Source organism: Nilaparvata lugens, chromosome 7, assembly GCF_014356525.2.
Source record: "Nilaparvata lugens isolate BPH chromosome 7, ASM1435652v1, whole genome shotgun sequence".
NCBI classification, from domain to species: Eukaryota; Metazoa; Arthropoda; class Insecta; order Hemiptera; family Delphacidae; genus Nilaparvata; species Nilaparvata lugens.
This window is the reverse complement of record NC_052510.1, coordinates 5483362-5506515: the sequence shown is the minus strand read 5'-3', so window position 1 is coordinate 5506515 and position 23154 is coordinate 5483362. Positions and strand designations below refer to the sequence as shown.

Below are 23154 nucleotides of genomic sequence, written 5' to 3'. Positions count from 1 at the left end.
TCTGAAAGAAGCATTCAAAATGTTTGTTAATTTCACTATTGCTTTCCTTGGTAGGTGTTTGAGGACTGAGCCGGTTATCATGTCAAATCCAGGGGTTTTTTTGTTATTCAGATTTCTTATTTCTCTTTTCACTTCTTCTACTGTGACACGCATTATTTCTTGATTCGGCTGTAAGATATTCTCATCCGCTTCTAAAGTTTCGTCTTCACCTGAGTTGATTGGCTGGAAAACGTTTACAAGATGATCCGCAAATGTCTGTGCCTTTTCATCACTACTCCTTGCCCATTGTCTGTCCTGCTTTCTGAGAGGAGGAGATTGTTGAATGGTTCGTTTTATTTTTTAGCTGCCTTCCAGAGTGAGTAGTCCGTACTGCATTCTGCTGTCAAGTTTCTTAAGTAACTATTAATTGATTCTTCCTTGATACATTGAATCTCTCTCCTTAGTTCTTGAGTTAAATTGTTCAAAACTCTTTTGTCTTGGGGGAACGTGATTGCTGCCATCTCCTTCTAGCTCTTCGTTTTTCAACAATCAATTCTCTGATTTCCGCAGGGTAATTATTTCCAGTGGTTCTTCTTCTGATTTGTGGGGTATTACACCATGCTGCATGTTGGATATCAGTCACAAACTTCTCCAACTCCCGATCAATATGTTCTTCGTTCCTTAATGGTGAGTTCAATTCTATTCTTTCCTCCAGCATCTGTTGGAAGCCATCCCAATCAGTGCGGCTATTTGCTAACGCTGGACAAGTATTTTCCTTCCATAGAATTGAATCACTCAGAGTCATAATGATGGGTGAGTGGTCGGAATTAAGGTCGAAACTATCCTCTAAATGCAAATAATTAACTGATATATTTTTTGTCAGAAAGAAATCTATGAGATCTGGGATTTTCCTCGTATCGGTAGGCCAGTAGGTTGGTTTACCAGTTGAAAGAGCTTCGCACCTCATCTCTTTCATTGCTTCGAAGAGCTGTCTTCCCTTGTGAGTTGTTAAGCGCGATCCCCAATGCACGTGCTTTGCATTGAAATCACCACCAAGAATGAATTTTTCTCCTAACATATCAAGCAATGTCGAATACTCCTCTCTTCTGATGGAATATCTGGGAGGACAGTAAATAGCTGCAACAACGAAGTGATAATTTACTGCTTGAACTGCTACACCTATCAATTGAATTCTATCACTTTCATGTTTCACTTCTTCATGATGTTGTAGATTGTCTCTGATAATGATGGCACTCCCACCCCTCGCGACATTGCTGGGATGTAAAGCATGATAGATCTTAAAGCCTTTGAATTTGATAAACGATTGATTTGTAAAGTGAGTTTCAGATATAAGACATATATCTATTTTTTCTATGTCTAGAACTGCTTCTAACTCCTGTTGCCGTTGTAACAATCCATTCGCGTTCCATTCCATTATTTTTAGTGAATGAATAATTTGAATTTCAGTAGTCTACTCTGTTCTAACTGCTGAAATTTAGATTGTAGTGAGGTGATTATTTGCTCTTGTCTATCCAGTTTTGCCAAGATTAGCTGCAAAATATTATTGATGCCTTCTTCTACTTCACTTTTTGGCTCTTCCAATTTCGATCTATTTTCTTTTGAGACAATCTGGGCGAAAGTCAATTTCTTAACTGCACTACCATTGTTTAGATTGTGAGCTTCTGTATTTTCCGTGATTTTTGGTGGGATATTTTGAATGATTTTCTTTCGTGAATCTGCAATAGTTTTTGTTTTAGTAGAATTCCTGATTTTTTGCAATTCGATTGCAACAGAGCAACCTCGATAGCTGGCTGGATGTGCTTCACCGCAATGAATACATTTTGGTAGAGCATCGTTGGGTTTCGAACATTCCTTTGTTTGGTGTTTACCTGCACACTCAACACACCTAGGCTCCTTGTTACAATATTTTTGAGTGTGGCCGTATGCTTGGCAACGTTTGCATTGCGGTATCAGATTGGCCTTCTTCTTCAATGCTTCAACTTCCACTCTACAGCCAAGTATATTTTTCAATTCAAATACTGTTTTTATATCTTCTTCCGCGCTGAATGATACCATGAACATATCTAATGGTTCTCTTGTCTTCCACCTCAGCTTGTTTACAACTTCTAGAACTTTCAATCCTCTTACTTTCAAATCTTCCAGAATCATTTCTGTACTACAAGAGTGATGAAGCTTTTTAATCATCACTCTTATTGGTCTCGACTGTTTATCTTCATAGGAGTGCCAGTTGAGCCCATCTTTAATCAATTCTCTGGTAATATTCCGATAAGTTTCCGAATCAACTGCATTTACTTTAAATGTTTCTTTACTCAACAGTTTAATCCTAAATTTGTCAGCTGGTGACACTTTTTTCAAACTCGTAAGAAGTACATTCAGATTCTTAATACCATCCACAATGATTGGCGGTGGTGGCATTTCTTTCTTCTTCCTCTTCTCCTCCTCACTGATTGGTTTTTCCACAGGAGTGATTTTATTATTCAAATTTTGTTGCTTCTTTTTTGCAGACTCATTTTTGATTTCTGGCGATGGGGTGCTAAGCTTCCTCTTCTTGGTAGCCCGCTTAGTACGAGTTCTGATCCATTCAGTTTCTTTAGCCAATTCTTCTTCATTTGTCGAGTAGTTCTCGGCTGCTGAGCTGGTAGGCTGTGGGCTATGGATCTTTTTCTCAATATTGAGAAATCTTTTTTCCAAATCCTGCATTTTTTGCAAGAGTTCGGCGTTGCTTCTCTCTAGCTCCTTCCTCTTCTCATCAGATTCCTTCCAGGCGATGAAAAGTACCTGCTCGGCTGAAGATTTGAGTTTATTTGCTTTTATGTATTGATCCGGTGAACACTGGATTTCTGGTGTATTTGCCATGTTGTTGGTGTCCATGCTCTCGTTAGTGGCTTCCCTTTCTTCTTGCTCTGATGCAGGAAAACTTGTTGGCTTCACTAAGTCGGACATAGTGCGATTTCGCTACCATACATTTCAAACAGCACTCGTAATCAACACTCACGCACACGGAAACGCGAACGGAGCTATATTACCGCCGCGAAAAGCAGGTCGCTTTGCTTGCATAAAATACCGCGGTTGACGACCGATACTCGATGCAATATTTTTGTTCCACTTTTAATCGCGAACAAACTGCTGACTCACTACTTTTACACTACACTATTACTACTCCACTATACGTCCGTTCTCTACGAGTTCTAGCGCAATACTGACAAAGAAATGAGACCAATTTTGAAGAGATGCTGATATTTTGAATTGAATCTCAGGGCCCGGGCACACAGAGAACGATCTGCGATCCCATTAGCAGGTATTTATGTCTATATCTTGGAGAGCAATTTCATATATACATATAGAAACCTATTGGATCGCAGATTGGTCTCTATGTGGCCAGCCCCCCCCCCATACCTGCAGTTGGACGGAGTATCCGCGAATGCGCACAGTGGTGTCGCAACGACCATGTATGTGCAGGGTGCGGTCGCTGAGCAGGAATCCCCAGTCGCCGGTCCTGTACAGTCTCTGCCCCACACACGCACTCACATGCGCCGGTCGCTCTATCAAGCGTGTCGCGTTCAGGCCAGGTTGGTTCAAGTCCAGTGTTGGACTGCCTATGTAGATCTGCAACATCACAAATCAACCAATATAAAACCACAACCAGTATAGAAGACATGCGGCCAGGATTTGAACAACCCTGCTCTCTCTCTTATTGTAAAGATGAAATTAGAATCGCTTCCCGGTGGTTCGGAACTCAGCTAGAGCAGAGTAGGTCTACTCATCCCTCATCATCATCCTTCCCATCACAAACGTAGAAAACTTTTTGGGCTAAAATTATTGCCAATTTGAGCTTCATGCTAGTGTTGAAGTGTTGAGAGATGAATGAATGGACCTACATTTACGAGGGTGCCTGCCAGTAAGTGGAGCTGGCCAGAAGCGGCCACCCTTCCAACAAGAGTACCGAGGGCACGTCACTCATGTATTTCAAACAATAGGATGATATTATGCTAACAGCTCAGTTAATCACTTTTCTAAGGTACAGCAAGGCAATTATTTATAAGATGTCAATTTTAATTTAAACATTATTGAAGAAGATGCTTGTTTTTGACTGCAAAATCTCACCTCTCCAGGTTCTCCAATAGCTTTGACGTTTTGGTGTTCATCCATGATGACAGCATGAACCTTTGGAAGCAATTTACCCACGGGACAATATTTTCCCGCCTCTCCTGTTGCCACTGATAGCGAAATATCTGTAAATAGTTCAAAAACATTAGAGAAAATCAATTTGTCAAATAAAAATGCCAACTATAAGGAATACTTCATTAATTAGTTTCATTCAGTATATTCAATTCCATACTAATACGTTTCATTGTATAACAAAATCAATGTTAAAAGTAAAAGTTTCGAAAATAATAACAATTGTGGAATAGAAGGATTACATATATCATTTTAGCTGTGGCTGAATTTTTAAATTATCAGTCTGCAATTGGAGAGGGAGACATGACTCAAACCAATCACGCATAGCTTACTGTTGAGAATCTTATTTCAGATCCACTGAACATGAAATCTAATTGAGCTGATAAATCGAATATCTCACCAGCAATGGCCACATCAAGACACTCGGAAATTCTGTAGAGGTTGAGCAGTTGTATCCATGGCAACAAGTGACACAACTTGTCCCGCAGTTTTGTTGTAACCACTTCTCCATGCAACCAGATTTGCCTGCAACATAAAAAAGTACCAATTGGATATTTTTCAGAAATAATCATTGAATATCAGAGATGGGGTTCGTTGATGGGATTACAACAGATATCTCCTCACAGTTGAAAAATCAAATTCAACTGAAGAATAATAAAATTTCACCAATCCTATCTCTTTCATCACAATTATTGATTAAGATGAAATGTGATCAAGAGACATAAAGATTTTAACTCGGTAAATAGTAATTAATGTGATTGCAAGTGTTTAGAATTTATATTGAACAGGATAAATGAATCAACTCTTTGTTTCTCATCACGAACTGCTTATTATTAAATCACTTTTTGCTATTAGAAGCAAATTTAGCTGACTGCTGGTTGTTTTTTTCTAATAGCAAAAAGTAGCTTAACTTGTTTCACAGAAAAGATCCTACAGTCAATGTTTTGGAAGGCTGCAGAATAAAAAAATTAGAAGTGATGATAGAGTGAAGGTGGGATATTCATCAATATAAAATAATATGCTACATAGTTTTGTACCAAATTAATAAAAAACCTGGACTGACCTATTATAATGCAAAAGTAGCGCTTTATGTAGTTTTGTCAGAATGCCATGAGATGGCGCTACAAGTATTCGATGATTATTTTAGATTTTTGACCAAATTAGTTTATTCTCTTTTCAAAATACAAAGTAAATACATGATTCATTTCAAAATACCTAAAAGCGCTGCACATAATGTAACGCTGGACAAATCTTTGTTTTGGCGTGAACTGCATATTATTGCATATTATCGTGACCCTACCGATAAAAACAATAACCGTCCCATATCATTGCTAAGCGTTTTTTCAAAAATTCTAGAAAAAATAGTGAAAGAACAGCTCATTTTCTATCTTAATAGGAATAGAATTCTATGTGACTGTCAGTATGGCTTCAAAAAAAAAAAAAAATTGATGGATAGGCTATAAATATAAAGGTCACAGTGATTGCCATTAGATTTGCAGTCTTTCAATATAATATTATAGCCTTGATGGATTATGCAATTTTCACTTACCTGACAGATTTAAGCTTTTCTTTCAAATCCATGCCTTGGAGTTCCAAAACCGCTTGCAGCAATGACGGAGTGAACAGTACTTGAGTTATTTTCCTCCGATGGAGGTAATCAACCAATCTCTTGGGGTCATGGATTACATCGTCTGGGATCAAGTAAGAATACATTCCTGAAACACCGTAAACGACATTGATTATATTGTGAAATGGTGTATTTACTAGATTTCATTCATTAATTTGTTGATGCACTAATCAGTTTAATGATTGAGAGCAAGAGACGAGCAAACCCTGAACTGTTTCTGTCTTAAATCTAAATCAACAACTTTATACTAAATAAGGTAGCATCACTTCAACAAACATACCTTTGCAGTACAATAATAAGGGTTCAGAAATTTAGAATTTGAAATGATGAGAAATAAAATGGAAGCTCACACTTTAAAATCACCAAACTTGAAAGAATATACAATAATTACTGATAAAAATAAATTAGAAATGAAGATGATCCTAATGAAAGATTTTCAGGTACTATAATATTCAAGAACAAAAAATCATCTAATGGAGATGGAGTGATTGCATCATTGCATGCACAATACAGTAATACAATGTAATGTATCAATTAATATTTGATGCCAATGTATTCCTTACTTGTTGGGATTCAAAAGCAAAACAATTTCATGCCTGGAGTGAATCATTATTGATGGAAGATTTTATTGGAAATTGCAGTCAACCAACTGCTGGAATATTTGAAATAATTATGAATCATTATTCACTAAAAAATGCACATAAGTGAACAACGTTATTTGCACAGCCTTCATTGTTGTGTAGTCATTAAGGGTAGTTCCACCTCATCACTGTCAAATCATTCATCAACCAGTGTCATTGAAATCTATAATCTAATTGAATGTTGGGAACACTATTGATCTAACAGTTTAGGTGAGTTCCGAACCACTGGATTGAATAGGTTACCTTTGATTAATGGTCCGAGCATGTCCCATACAGAGCGAACTGCCACTCGGTCATCATGCTTATAGGGATAAGCCCTGTGCCTCCACGTATGAGAGAATAAGGCATCTCTGTAAGTGAATCGAGTGCCTGGAAATATAGAAAAATACTTTGTATGATAAATTTAACTCGTCCAAACCGTTTGTTTAATGAAATAAGATGGGAGTGAAGATCTAAAAATATATCAACGACTCATCTGTAGCCAACTAAAATAAATAATATTTCAGTCTAGAAAAATGGAAATAAGTATATCTTCAGCATAGAAGTAGATTCTACATTGAACAAAAATATCAATGCTAATAATGATCTACCTACTTTCCCTAAATACATGTGAAACTTGATAATAAATAAATAAATAATAATAATAATAATAATAAATAAATAGATTTTATTGTCGTAGACCAATATAGGCAATTGACAAAGTCATGGTAATACAATTACGAAATAATAAAGTCAAAGCAATAGTTTAAAGTCACAAAGTAGAACCACATCAAGTAGAATCGAAAAACTCTGTCAAACAATAGAAAGGTCTCAAAACCAGCCACTCAAAAAGTAATTTTTTAAAATAACAATATTTTCACAACATTTGATATCCAATGGCAACTTATTGTACATTCTCAAGCCTATGCTGTCATAGTGTTTCATGCTTATGACAAGACGTTGATATGGAATATCAATGTGGTCTTTTTTCCTGGTGTCATAAGCATGAATATTGGATCTTTTATTCAAGCTATGGAGATTCTTTCTAGTGTGCATGATTACTTGAAATATATAGAGATTTATGACAGTCAATATTTTTGTTTTTTTGAAAAGAGGTCGACAGTGATCCAGATACCCTGCACCTGTCAATATTCTGATAGCCTTTTTCTGCAAAAGCAAGACCTTATTGATGTGGCAGCTGTTTCCATATACTAAAATTCCGTATGCAATTATGCTTTGAAAAAAAGCAAAATATGAGCTTCTGAGGTATTTTTCCGGTACAAGATTCTTCAACTGCCTTAACAAATAGATAACCCTAGATAACCTAGCAGAAACGAAATTTATGTGGGGTTCCCAGGTCAACCTGTGATCAAACATTAAGCCTAAAAACTTTAAACTATTGTTATTGTTGTGTGTGATCCCTGAGACCAAATGTCATAAGCTGAGTTTTATCCTCGTTCAATTTAAAGCCATTAGCTCTGAACCACTTGGAAGCTTCCGCCAAGGTATCAGCTGTCATATTATGTAAAGTGTGTGCATCTGAATGAGAATTAAGAAAAGTAGTGTCATCAGCATACAACACAGTCTTGCTGTTGATTGTGAGAGGAAGATCGTTTATCATCAATACAAAGAGGAGTGGTCCCAATATTGATCCTTGGGGGACGCCGTACTTTACTTTAGCAAGGTCGGATCTCTTATTTCCTACACAAACAACTTGCTGGCGATCGCCAAGGTACGATCTAAAAAGACTAAGGCTCCTTCCACTGACTCCATAATAAGCTAATTTTTCAAGCAAAATATCATGATTCACGCAGTCAAATGCCTTGCTCAGGTCACAGAAGGCAGCCTGAGCAAAGCACCTGTTTTCAAAAGACTCAATTACAAATTTCATAAGTGCATCAAAGGCGTCATTAGTGGATCTTTCCTTCACAAAACCAAATTGATGCTCCGATAGTACCCCAAGATTTACCAAGTATTCATACACCTGTATATACATGACAATTTCTAGAACCTTGGAGAAGACAGGCACTATTTGAATGGGTCTATAACTGGAAGGTTCCTCTTTTGAGCCTTTCTTATGAACGGGAACAACTTTGGAGACTTTTAATACATCGGGAAAACACCCTGTGTAATACACCTGTTAATACAAATGGTCAGTAATGGCACTACAGAGTGAGCAATATTTTTGAGAAGACAGCTTGATAAACCATAGAAATCTTCACTCTTCGAAACTTTAAGATTATGAACCACTTTAAAAATCATCTCTTGACTCACCTCATGAAAAAAGAATAAGCTATTTTGCACTTTATTGACATTATCATTGAGCAATGCACTGGCTGTAATTGATGACTTGTCTATCTTCTCGTGCACATCATCTACTGATTGAATGAAATAATTATTAAGTTTGTTTGGTTCAGGAGTAGATAAGTTTACAACATTCTTGTTGGAGGATAAAGTTTTGATAATTTGCCATGCTTTCTTACATTTGTTATTAGAAGATTCAATGATTGATGCGACAGAATCCCTCTTGGCTTCATCCAATGAATTTCTGTACAGTGCTCTGCATCTAAGATAAAGTGTTTTCGAATGTTCGGTTTTTTGTTTTTTTAAGTTTTCATGTAAGAGAGTGAGTAGAATCTTAATCTTAGCAAGTTCAGGTGTGTACCAGTCAGCCTTACATTTGAAATTCTTTCTATTATTAACTTGGGAAACTTTTTTTCTACAGGTCTTTCTAGGGATAGTTAGATTGAAATAATATAAAACTGTATTGAGGAAGGATTCGAATATATCACTTGCATCTGACTTTTCCATGACAGCACACCAATTCACTAAATTTAGAGACCGATTAAATTGTAGTAATTTATCTTTAGTAACAGGTCTTGAAGTAATAGTGACAAAATCGTTAGAACTAGACTCAACAGAACTACAGGGCACACATATCGTGACACAATCATGATCAGAGTAAGAAAATCCTATGACACTTGAATTTATCGTATCAGGTTGAACGTTTGAAAAAATATTATCGAGACATGCTTGGTCTCTAGTGGGCAGAGTATTGAAAATACGATGATTAAATTGTCTCAATAGATTTTTCAAATTATTGGAATGACAAGTTTCATGATTGACATCAGAAGCAGAATTAAGATCTCCACCAAGAACAATAGTATGCCTAGCATTGTCTAGACAAAAATAATTCCGCAATAATAAAAATAATTTAGCCAATTCCTCCAATTTGGCTAAAAATACTTTGGGATCTCCACAAGGAGATCTGTACAATGATACGATAATGAGTTTCCTGGCTCTAATAATAGTACAGGTAGCCTCAAACTCACGTTCAATACATAGAAAATTCAGACTCAATTCTTGACTTTGAGAGTAAAGATTCTTTCTGACAAATATTGCAACTCCGCCATTTTTGTGTAATAATCTACAGTAACTACTTGTTGCAATACAAACATCCATTTTACTATATCCGATTTCATCAGTGAGCAACCAATGTTCACTTATACCTAAAATATCAATATCTTCATTAATTACAAAGTCATTAAGAACATTCAATTTACCTCTCAATCCTTGAACATTTAGATAAGCGATTCTTGTGCAAGGTATTGTATGTTTTAATGAGTCTAATCTATACCTATTTGAACTTGGATTGTTGAGTTTAAACAACTTTGCACAATGTTAGTATCTACCACAGAGTGATGCTCCACTAGAAAACAATATAAAACAAAACAAGCATTTTAAAGAATTTCCAATAAATTTTGTAACTTTCCATGTTACAGGATGAGAAACGGAATGTCTTGCTTACTGATAGGCAATGATTTTCCGTTTTTCCAATTCATTCATCTTCTAGCATTATTTAGTATAAACTGCAATCGACAGACATCATCTACGATTGAGTGAGTTGATGAATGAAAGCATATCTCTCACCCTTTGGCTTGCCAGTTGTTCCTGAGGAGTAGACAATGCAGGCCATATCATCCAGTGAAACTGGCACTGAGGCCGGTGTCATCTTATTGCGATAATCATCCAATGTGATATATTGACTATATTTAAACCCATTCATGTCAATTACACGACTCTTCTCCATTTTGTGGAAGCGATCAACAAAGTCTCTTTTGGTAAAGAATCCAGTAGATGCTGAGGGTAAGATACCTCGAGAGGCAAGTAGGCCGCTCCTGGAAAAGAATTTAGTTTGAAGGTTCTCAAAAAGTGAACAATGAGATATTAAATATTGATTCATAAAATACCACAGAAATATTCAGAAGAAGAAGAAGAAGAAGAAGAAGAAGAAGAAGAAGAAGAAGAAGAGAAGAAGAAGAAGAAGAAGAAGAAGAAGAAGAAGAAGAAGAAGATATTCTATTGATATAGTATTAGTAGATTGAACAGGAAAGGATTGAGTAGAATATGTTACCAGCTTTCAGTATGCCCAAAACGGAGACAACATACTCCCAAGATCTGTGCATTAATATTCCAACCACCGTATTCACTCCCACTCCACACTGTCCAAGTTTTACTGCTAAACAGTCGCTCCCATAATCAAGATCTCTAAAGTTCATCTGAAAATGAAATTATATAAATCAGTTATGGCAACATTATACATTACTTTATAATTGATAATATTGTATTGTGATTGGAATCCATTAAGCCTGATCCACATCTACCAACACTGGACAGACACGCAACGCAGTGTGTCAGACACAATTAAAAGTATTGTTCACTTTGATTTGCATGAGTGTATTCACATCTAGCAGCAACTGGCCGCACAGACACAGACCAGCAAGGCCATGCAAATTACTGTCTGTCTGTGTTGGACAATGTGAATGAGGCTTCAACTAGTCAATAGACCATCGATATAGTACTCTACAATTACAAACTACAATCAGGTCTATAACATTGTTTTAGAAAAGGTATGATAATCACATATTGTTTAAAGTGGAGTTGAGAGGTGAAAAGGACCATAGACATGATTAAGTTGATAGTAATCCAAAAAAGTAGTTTGTCAGCGAGATCTCCTGCCTTAAAGGCACACTACTAATAGTAGAAACAACTACTAATATGTGATGGTGAAGTATAAATAACTAACAGCACTGAGAAACACTGAATTTGAGAAAGTTTCATATCATTGTAGAAAATAATCTTCATGAAAAGGGATAGGCTAAATAATTCTTATAAAATAACTATGGAGTAAACTAATAGTTATCTATAACTCATGAACAATTATGAGAAGGAATTAAAGTACCGTACTTTAAAAACAATATGGAAATGTCCCTCAATAACAATGTCAGGTACTTGCATATTCAACAAATGCTATCACTAACTGATATAAATTGTTATACAACTGGGAAATTGTGTCTCATTAATGAATTCAATGAGTTCTGGTACTAAATATTCAAATTTAAACCATCTATAAATGATACTGGACTAGTCAAACAGTGAAGTAAATGAAAAATACAAAAACTTACATAATCTGCCCAATTATCGGTAGTTTTCCTCGCTTGTCTCCGAAACATCTCATGGAGACATCCTTGGCTGTCATAGCCGTCCATTTCAACTTCGGTTATTTCCATTTTCATCAGAATCAGATCAACCATCCAGTAGATTTTCACGCCCAAAAATCATTCACTCGAGTTGCCAACACTAGCAATTTCCTTCACTATTGAAACTCTCCTGAAAAAACATGACAACAGTAAAACATGGATGAATTATTTCACTAATTCAAAGCTGCAATATCGGGTTGATTTATGACCAATGTTTATTTTCTTAAATTTGTATTATACCTATATTGAATATCTGTTAAATATTGAATACTGGATAACATTCAATGTCAAAAACGGCCACAGCCTAATTGAATAAAGACAAAAAAGGTTTAATAATTTAGAAAATCATTAAAGAATAGACAGGAAAGGTTTAGGTGAAAGCAGGCTATACACACATTATTGAAGGAAGATTTTATTGGAAATTGCAGTTAACCAACTGCTGGAATATTTTAAATAATTCTTATAATCTAATTAAGGAGTAAACTAATAATTATCTATATCTCATAAACAATAATTATGGAAAGCGAATAAAGTACATTAAAAGCAATATGGAAAAGTTCCTCAATAACAATGTAAGGTACTTGCATTTCAACAAATGCTATCAATAACTAATAGAAATTGTTGAAAAACTGGGAAATTGTGTCTTATTATGGAATTCAATGAGACCTTGTACTAAATATTCGAATTTAAGCAATCTATCATTGATACTGGAATAGTCAAACATTCCATCAAAGGAAAAAGACAAAAACTCACATAACAAATGCTATCATGAACTGCCCAATTATCGGGAGTTTTCCTCGCTTGTCTCCGAAACATCTCATGGAGACATCCTTGGCTGTCATAGCCGTCCATTTCCACTTCGGTTATTTCCATTTTCATCAGAATCAGATCAACCATCCAGTAGATTTTCACGCCCAAAAATCATTCACTCGAGTTGCCAACACTAGCAATTTCCTTCACTATTGAAACTCTCCTGAAAAAACATGACAACAGTAAAACATGAATAAATTATTCCTCTAATTCAAAGCTGCAATATCGGATTGATTTATGAACAATGTTTATTTTCTTAAATTCGTATTATACATATATTGAATATCTGTTAAATATTGAATACTGGATAACATTCAATGTCAAAAACGGCCACAGCCTAATTGAATAAAGACAAAAAAGGTTTAATAATTTAGAAAATCATTAAAGAATAGACAGGAAAGGTTTAGGTGAAAGCAGGCTATACACACATAATAGTATGTGCCAACACTTTAAATTCAGCAGATACAATCCAAAACTGATATTGATCCCTTCTAAATGAAGAGTTCTCCTCTGTGAGATAAGGCATCAAAGATATTCCAAAGGGAATACCGGTAGTTATTGTAAGTTGATTGTGTTTTTGGGATGTATTTGTTTATTTTAATTGAATAAATAATGAGAAAAAGGAGATAAGTGATAAAGAATGCAACTGAAGACGGTAGCCTGCAATCGAAGCACAAGTTGCAGGCAGTCAGTTGACTCCATTCAGAATGCAACTTCACAACAAATAAACATAGAAGAAAACCATATATTATGTAGTCTGTAGTGAATAGCAATTTCTACTCAGTAAGAAAATAATCAAAATGAGGAAAGCATGACAAAGTAACACATGAGGAATTTCAAAAAGGCAAATATTACCAAAAAGTTGGCAAATGCAAAAAAAGAGCTCTGTGTGATCGTCATGATTTGTGATTATTATTTATTGCAAACACCTCTGAACTGAAATGCTCTAGACCTTGAACAAACAATTTGTGACCTGTTTATTGACTCTTAAAAGCTGAGAAGAGGCAACAACACCAATGAGTGAACAGTCTGGGTGTCAAGTAAAAACGGCCAATATGAGAGTTATAAGCAGTTGAGCAGCTTAAATTTGTATTATTGAATTACTAATTATAAAGAAATACTATTTTTCATTTCATATTAGACACACTATACAGTGTAGGTACTAGTATTTCTTTGTAATTAATCTTCCACCTATCAAAATAATTGAATATTCAATTTGGAATTCAATAAATAAAGAAGAAAAATTCTGGTTTATATAAAAATTGTTGGACTGGAAATTATGCTGTAGAAGTGAGGACTTTGTAATTTATCAAAAATTTGTAGGGAGAAAGACAGCATAAATTAAACCTTATTTTCCCTCTTCCTATCATTTCAATGATGAATAATGCTGTTTGTAGGACTCAATAATAATTGAGAATAATTTTGGAACTTGAATTTTAAAACACTTAGGAGTGAGAATGCACTAACTCTAGTTAGTTTCTTCAGTCTGATGAAGACATACAGTACACCGGGTCGAAACAACCGTCACTGCTAACAGTAAGTGCATTTTTCACTTCATAAGTGTTTTAAAATCAAGTTTTTAATTAATAGTGAAAAAGTATGAATATGCAACATAGTAATAATTTGGTATTTACTATTCTCATTTTGTTGGCATCAATTTGATGTAATATCTCCAGTTCCTCAAATCCTAATAGGTATCATTTTTATACATGTGGCAAACATTTGGTACAAAACAATTATTGTTAATTGATTTATAATCACAGTACAACAATGAAGATGTAACTCAACTATAACCTAAAAATGTGATTCAATTTATTCATTCATTCATAAAATGACATATACCTATAGAGGTGTTAAACATATCTATTGCAGTTGGTAAATAATAAACTTAATATAAAAGTATAAATTGTACTGAAATTGAATTGAAAAAAGTTAACATCTCCCTAAAAGTGAAAAATAAAGTGCAATATGAGACGTTACTCTCTGACAAAATAGTTCTAAAAGTTATTTGTTAACTATATTTTAAAAGCAATCGGAAAATTGAATATTACCCATTCACAATTTTCTTTCATCTGAAATGAAGAGCATCCGATACAGACAAAATTCCACAACCGTTCACTGCTATGGCACTGTACTTAATGAACACTTCAAAACACAAAAAATGAGATAAGAAACATCCGCTCTTGTCGCACAGATAACGAAAACATAAGCCCCAGCCACAGAATAGATACAGAATGGAAACTATCAATCAAACACCTATCCAACCAATGCCACAAAGTAGGAGAACATCCTCTTCTCTGTTCCAATGCTTTTTACATGTCACAAATACTAGACACGTCACGTGACTGCGCCATCTTGTTAGAAGTTAAAATCCTGGTCTTTTGATTGGCTCGCGGCAGTGAACGAGACCGATTGATCCGGATCAGTGAAGTGTTCCGAACCTCCCATCCATACTATTACCACAGAGGAAAGAAACACTACATGCTTATTCCGTGCTATTACAATGCTGAACTTTCGAACAAGATGGCGGATTTTTGTGCCAGGGTACTAGCCAAGTTTCCATTCTGTATCTATTCTGTGGCCTAGCTTTGAACAGAGCAGCCCACATTGAACTAGATGTGCAAGTGAGAGAGTAGACCTGAGAGAGAGAACCTGACCGAAAAAAATACTAAATTTGAGAGAGAACTTATTCAATTACTACTTCAACACTATAAAGAGATTCACTTAAAACTGTCAGGATTCCTTGTGATAAACATCGATGCTTTTCATTCAGTTTGAACCAATTTGACAGTGACCACTCATTCAAGATGTATTTTAATGAATGATCACAGTCACATTGGTTTTAGCCCAATCTTTTATTATCAATCGGAATGAAATTATAGGATAAAAATTTGTATCTCATTAACTAGGCTAATATGTTGTCATAACACAGTAGTGTTTTGCTTGAAGCACCCTTAGGATACTGGTGTGTGAATTTCGATCCTTCAGTCGGGGACCGTAATGTCTTTACATTCATAGACCGTAATGTTGGCTGCAAGTGAGAGCGATATGACGTCACTGACGTTCACGTTCAATTTATTCACCACAATAGTCTATTCATTCATAAAATGACATATATCTTTAGAGGTGTTAAACATATCTAGTTGCAGATGGTAAAGAATAAATTAAATATAAAAGTATTAATTGTACTGAAATTAAATTGAAAAAGTCAACATCTCCCTAAAAGTGAAAAATAAAGTGCAATATGAGACGTTACTCTCTGACAAAATAGTTCTAAAAGTTATTTGTTAACTATATTTTAAAAGCAATCGGAAAATTGAATATTACCCATTCACAATTTTCTTTCATCTGAAATGAAGAGCATCCGATACAGACAAAATTCCACAACCGTTCACTGCTATGGCACTGTACTTAATGAACACTTCAAAACACAAAAAAGTGAGATAAGAAACATCCGCTCTTGTCGCACAGATAACGAAAACATAAGCCCCAGCCACAGAATAGATACAGAATGGAAACTATCAATCAAACACCTATCCAACCAATGCCACAAAGTAGGAGAACATCCTCTTCTCTGTTCCAATGCTTTTTACATGTCACAAATACTAGACACGTCACGTGACTGCGCCATCTTGTTAGAAGTTAAAATCCTGGTCTTTTGATTGGCTCGCGGCAGTGAACGAGACCGATTGATCCGGATCAGTGAAGTGTTCCGAACCTCCCATCCATACTATTACCACAGAGGAAAGAAACACTACATGCTTATTCCGTGCTATTACAATGCTGAACTTTCGAACAAGATGGCGGATTTTTGTGCCAGGGTACTAGCCAAGTTTCCATTCTGTATCTATTATGTGGCCTAGCTTTGAACAGAGCAGCCCACATTGAACTAGATGTGCAAGTGAGAGAGTAGACCTGAGAGAGAGAACCTGACCGAAAAAAATACTAAATTTGAGAGAGAACTTATTCAATTACTACTTCAACACTATAAAGAGATTCACTTAAAACTGTCAGGATTCCGTGTGATAAACATCGATGCTTTTCATTCAGTTTGAACCAATTTGACAGTGACCACTCATTCAAGATGTATTTTAATGAATGATCACAGTCACATTGGTTTTAGCCCAATCTTTTATTATCAATCGGAATGAAATTATAGGATAAAAATTTGTATCTCATTAACTAGGCTAATATGTTGTCATAACACAGTAGTGTTTTGCTTGAAGCACCCTTAGGATACTGGTGTGTGAATTTCGATCCTTCAGTCGGGGACCGTAATGTCTTTACATTCATAGACCGTAATGTTGGCTGCAAGTGAGAGCGATATGACGTCACTGACGTTCACGTTCAATTTATGTGAGTGGCCATACACATTCTGAAAATCAAAGTATCCCATCCCCATGGCTAGAACCATGATTGTACGATCAATCATTCATTAACATACAGTCATCTTGAATGAATGATCTCTGTCAAATTGGTTCTAACAAACACATCGTCTCAATCATTCATTCTAATGTTTTGACTTTTAATTTTTAAATTTGTTTCAATGGCACAGACAATGTGGGTGATAGATATAGATAATTTTTTTAAAAACTTAAAACCTTCAAACACTAATAACTTTGAACCTCCGTCACTTTTGGTAGAGAGTTAGTGGGAAGGATACTTCGAATATTCTTTCCAAAGAATGGACATTGATATGTCCAAAGCTCCGCCAATTTATGTAGATGCATAACAATATTATCTATTTTATCTACAGTTATTCAACTTGCTGTTTTTCATATCTTATACAGCTCAATAATTATTTTCTTAATTCATATTTTGTAAATTCATGTATAATTTTTCTGTATTGTAAGCTATTGTATATAAGTGTATAAGCCAGTGTATATATTGTAATCTACATAGATAAAGAACTCAATCAATCAATCACTCAGCATAGCAAACATATCATCACTGTTCTTATTTCACTCATGGTGCTAATTATCTAAAAATTGATTGGGTGGTGTGGTTTTGGCAAACCGGGGAATTCCCGGTCGTCAACCGGTTCAACATACTGTCAGAGCTGGAAATTCCATGTATTCATGATTTCAAAATTTCTCACAAGTCGAGATAGATCAATGGAAGGAGTCGGATAGGAAGGAATAATCGTTATAAAGCAGATGGTTATCGGAAAGTATATATACCGCTATCACTTCGACAGAGAGAGTGAGCAGCTCAAATGTGACTAGCAGTGATGACGTCACGACGTAAACAGTGTACGTGCGTATAGGAGCTATGTATCACTCCCATTTTACCGCTGAGCGCAATCGGTGTATGTCCGAGTTAGAGAGGGAGAGAGAGAGAATTTGTGAGTGAACAACGGAAGGAGGAAAACGATCAAAAAGGAAGATACCATCAGGAGAGAGAAAAGAGAAAAATAAGAAACAATAATAAGGAAGTGGGAGCGCGTGTATAGTGGAAGGAGAAAGTGAACTACGGTCTGATTCACTTCATACCATCAGCATTTTATAGTGAATGGAATAAATGCTTTCCCATTCCCCAGAACTGACCGGTTGAATGAATCTCACTCAAGCCAGATTACGTAGTGGAATAGACTGCAGTTAGTAGATAGCACAACATAACACATCACTACAACATTATTAGAAGCCTCTCAAGAAGAATCAATCAAAACTAAACAACTCTTCAATCTCCTATCAGTTATTCAGTTTTTTGGTTACTGTTCCACGTCATCGTCAATGATCAGTTTTTATCAACTTCATTCAAAGTCCAGTGCGCGTTTGAAACGTTCAATATGATTATGTGTGTTTTAAAAGTGTCTGAAGACTTACAATGTGGTAGAGTTTGTCAGTGTGTAGAGAGGCAGATTTTTGTACGTCCACAGATTTCAGAGTAATAGAAATAGATGAAAAACTGGGAACATTTGCAGGTCGGCCATAACAGGGAGTACAACTTTATTGAACTTAAATTGATACAGACTAAATAAAGCAATTCAAATTGTGAACCAAAACTTACTTGCAGCTTACAATGCACCCATCGCGTATTCTATAGTGCAATACACTTCAACACTGAATCAATGTTAATCATAAGACATGCTGACAGTTTAACTTAATCCGACTGCATCGGTAAACAGAGACGATTGGATCATTAAATTCTCTAACGACAATATTTTCAGTTAGTAGCTGATTGGTATTCAAACTGTTAACAACAGTGGCTTACTTTCACACTATGTGACCTCACATTAATACACTTATTTTTAGATTCATTATCAACTTACGGTACGTGCTATATAGCCGGTGTATATTGTAACTGTGCTTGTTAATAATATTGTACGATACGGTACCGTATATCTACGATTAACTTCAACTCTGTTTAGTAAGTTTAGATAAATTGAATGTGCGTGTATGTGTTATCAACTATACATCTAATACAGTACTATAATTTCAAATATTATTCTTCAAGAATGATATTATAAACTTTGACTCTTCTTCTCTATAAGTTCCAATATCTACTTTGCCTACAATTATATGATATAAACTTCTGTGAGTTTCGTGTAATTGACTCTCTTTTATTGAATTTAGAGAGATATACTCTGATTGCAGATTTGGATATTATACAAGTTGATTATAGTGACTGTGTTTGTTACTAGTTGTACGACGTCTAATACCGAACTACAAGTTCAAATATCTACTTAATAAACTTTGACTGTTCAGTGAGTTTCGAGAAATCGACTCTCTTAGTTTATATAATAGTGGATTTAGATAAAATAGAATCAACGTATTACACACGAGCATATTCGTTATCGTAAATTTATAGCACTATATATACACGGTAAGCGTTTATTTACAGTATTTTTATTATAATAATATTGTGATTGAAGTTTAGTGGAAGCTTTGAAGTTGGAAAATGGAATCTCAAACTGGAAATACTGTACAATCTGATGCAGACAAACCGTCTTCAGTGTTATTGGATGGTGAACTGACAAGCAATAATGATAAGAACAAAGATACATTGTCGCATGAGCGCAGTAATACAGGAAATTCAAGTAAGTAATTCGAAAATTTATTTTAAAAAAATATGATAATTTATTTATAAATAATAGAGATTATTCATAACTTTCACCTTCATAACAAAACATATTGCTGTATGGAAATACAGCAATAGACTGGCTTCTCCACACATCTGTGTAATCACTTGTCAGCTGATTTATGATGAATAATTCTATAGTCTGATTTTTACTCTAATATTGGCGTATGAAGGAGGCTCCTTTTTCCATTTATATTATCCTTGAAATGCAAAATTTCCAAAAACCGTGTATATACGTCGACGCGCAATTAAAAAAGGAAGATACCTGTCAAATTTCATGAAAATCTATTACCGCGTTTCGCCGTAAATGCGCAACATATAAACATTTGAACATTAAGAGAAATGCCAAACCGTCGACTTGAATCTTAGACTTCACTTCGCTCGGTCAACAAAAGAAGACATAACAGTATTATATTAATTAACTATTAATATGAATCACTGGATATTAAATATAGTGTTCCTATTTAATTTAATAGTGTTCCTGTGTTTTATTTAATATGAATCTTCCTAGCATATGAAGAAATTGTGCAGAGTACAATATAATACTTTTTTGTTTTATTATAAAACATAAATATTAGGTAGATACTATGATTGAATTATATTTTTTGAATGGATTGCATTTTGGAAAATTAAATCATAAGTGTGATAATGGAGCCTAGTGAATTAGTTTTTGTTGCAAAATTATTGGAATTGTTAAATTTTTAATTTCAACATGAAGAGATTTCTACATGCTTGATTCTGATTGAAAAAACATTTTTCAAAGAAACCAAAGCTGAAAATTGAAATGCTCTCATACAAGCTGTTCGAGACAATGGATTGCATTCTATTATTTAAAAATAACTGAGTTGATAATCTATACTACAATAAAGTAAAGAACACTGGTTTATATTCGTACGGGATATGTAAATTATGTTTGACGCATCATCATGTCTGAACTACTGGACTGAATAATTTGAAATTTTGCATAATATAGATTCTCAATTAACCAGGGATGGTTGTAGGCATATTTTAAATTTCATTATTCAAGCCTATTCAAGATTTCATTACTTCAAGTTTTCAGTTTGCCAAGTTTTAAAATGGACCCTTGCGGAGCACGGGTTACTTGCTAGTATGAAATAAACAAAGTTAGAAATATGAATTAAAATTGTAATAAAAATGAAGTACCGTATTTAGCAATGAAGTGTGGTAATTATTGGAAATGATTGAATAAGTAACTAAAAATTGAATTGGATCATAATATTGAGAAAAATAGAATTGGTAAAAATGTCGTGGAATCATAATTGAAAATAATAGAATAAATGGAAATGTCATAAATATTTAAAATAAGATAATATATATTATAAGAATTATATAATAATATATATTATTAATTATAATAATATATTAAAATAAATATCTTATAAGATAAGATATTTAAAATAATATAATACCGAGCAACTGTAAGTGCAAGCACATTTTGCTGGTTGAGAGATAAATACTATTGAGCTGATAGTATAAATGTATTCTTAACAGCGACTCTATCAATAAATAATTAATATGAATCATTTCAAGCCAACTCTACAAATGAAAACAAAAATCTTAACACAACAGAGCGCCATTTTTGAATACTTGGTTCACGTTTGTTCAAACAATGAATGAATACGTCCTTGTAAAGATAAGATTCATTGAGAGGTAAGTACCAATAACAATGCGAAAATAATTTCTATAATAAGTAGTTACCTGGGCTCCATAAAATTATTGGTTGATGATCCACTCAATTTTTCATTAGCTGATGTTGGAACGGTGCAGCTCAATTTCCAAGATTTTTCCAAGACCTATAGAAAGGATAACACATTATTTTCGTATTGAATTAATAATAGATATTTACTAATATACTTTAGCACAAATAGTCACTTTTAACTTGAAAAATAACACTTTGAAGATTATCCTATGCATAAATATCTCCAATGATGAAGTATGGAGTTTAAGTATACCTCCTGTACATAATCATCAAAGTGTTTGTTTTTCATTAAAAAAAAATCTGGTGTGGTACACTCACACAACTTTCCTTGCTCATATTTGAAACTACGATTAGACTTCTGTATATGTGTATATATAATTGTTTTCAAAGTACTTTTTCTTTGTGTGAATTGTAGAATTCGATGATTTTTTTAGTCGTCATTTTTTTAAAGTCGTCAAAACAGCTGTTCTACAGATAAAATATCTCGACTATGTGTTCTTTTTTATGAACTGTGCTACCTACCTACCTCATGCACGAGAAGGAGGTTACTAAGTCCATTTTCCAAGGATGGGGTGGACTCCCCATTGGTTTCCCAGAAAGGAGACTCATGCCAGTTGATAGGGCTTATAAATAGCTATTCATGGTATAAATTTGAAGAAAATCGTTAGAGCCGTTTTTGAGAAAACCGTGAAAAACATGGATTTTTAGTCATTATCCGCCATTTTTCTCAAGAATATTACGGAGCTCCTGAAATTTCCTTAGAAATTAGACTCATGCCAGTTGATAGGGCTTATGAATATATTCATGGTATAAATTTGAAGGAAATCGTTGGAGCCGTTTTCGAGAAAACGGTGAAAAACATGGATTTTTAGTCATTATCCGCCATTTTTCTCAAGAATATTACGGAGCTCCTGAAATTTTCCCAGAAATGAGACTCATGCCAGTTGATAGGGCTTATAAATAGCTATTCATGGTATAAATTTGAAGGAAATCGTTAGAGCCGTTTTCGAGAAAACGGTGAAAAACATGGATTTTTAGTCATTATCCGCCATTTTTCTCAAGAATATTACGGAGCTCCTGAAATTTTCCCAGAAATGAGACTCATGCCAGTTGATAGGGCTTATAAATAGCTATTCATGGTATAAATTTGAAGGAAATCGTTAGAGCCGTTTTCGAGAAAACGGTGAAAAACATGGATTTTTAGTCATTATCCGCCATTTTTCTCAAGAATATTACGGAGCTCCTGAAATTTTCCCAGAAATGAGACTCATGTAAGTTGATAGGGCTTATAAATAGCTATTCATGGTATAAATTTGAAGAAAATCGTTAGAGCCGTTTTCGAGAAAAACGTGAAAAACATGGTTTTTTAGTAATTATCCGCCATTTTTTCCGCCATCTTGAATTGAATTTTATTGAATTTCTTGTTGTCGGGTCCTCATGGTATAAGGACCTTAAGTTTAAAATTTCAAGTCAATCGGTTAATTAGGAATGGAGTTATCGTGTTCACAGACATACACACACACACACACACACACACACACACACACACACACACACACACACACACACACACACACA

General features: G+C 34.7%; 2 protein-coding genes across 15 annotated transcripts in view; one reads left to right on the top strand and one right to left on the bottom strand.

The window, feature by feature from the left end:
* LOC111053064 (linear gramicidin synthase subunit D-like) overlaps positions 1–12114 on the bottom strand; it is a 181011-nt gene extending 168897 nt beyond the window's left edge. For 3 of the 13 annotated variants that reach the window (XM_039433510.1, XM_039433511.1, XM_039433507.1), the window contains exons 1-6: positions 10357–10536; positions 6691–6816; positions 5729–5894; positions 4580–4704; positions 4105–4232; positions 3397–3606 (exon numbers count right to left, since the gene is read on the bottom strand). In XM_039433510.1, the coding sequence (XP_039289444.1) occupies positions 3397–3606; positions 4105–4232; positions 4580–4704; positions 5729–5894; positions 6691–6816; positions 10357–10516 (915 nt within the window). In that variant the 5' untranslated portion in view covers positions 10517–10536. Of the gene's footprint in view, positions 1–3396; positions 3607–4104; positions 4233–4579; positions 4705–5728; positions 5895–6690; positions 6817–10356; positions 10605–10840; positions 10986–11891 lie in introns of those variants that run through there. The other 10 variants (XM_039433513.1, XM_039433516.1, XM_039433509.1 and 7 more) reach the window with 8 other exon arrangements.
* The window catches only part of LOC111049187 (7-dehydrocholesterol reductase), a 64302-nt gene that overhangs the window by 23998 nt on the left and 17150 nt on the right, over positions 1–23154 (top strand). Inside the window, exon 1 of one of the 2 annotated variants that reach the window (XM_039433518.1) lies at positions 18336–19815. The exons of the other annotated variant lie outside the window; for it this stretch is intronic. Within the exon in view, the coding sequence (XP_039289452.1) occupies positions 19677–19815 (139 nt within the window). The 5' untranslated portion in view covers positions 18336–19676. Of the gene's footprint in view, positions 1–18335; positions 19816–23154 lie in introns of those variants that run through there. 2 annotated transcript variants of the gene reach the window in all.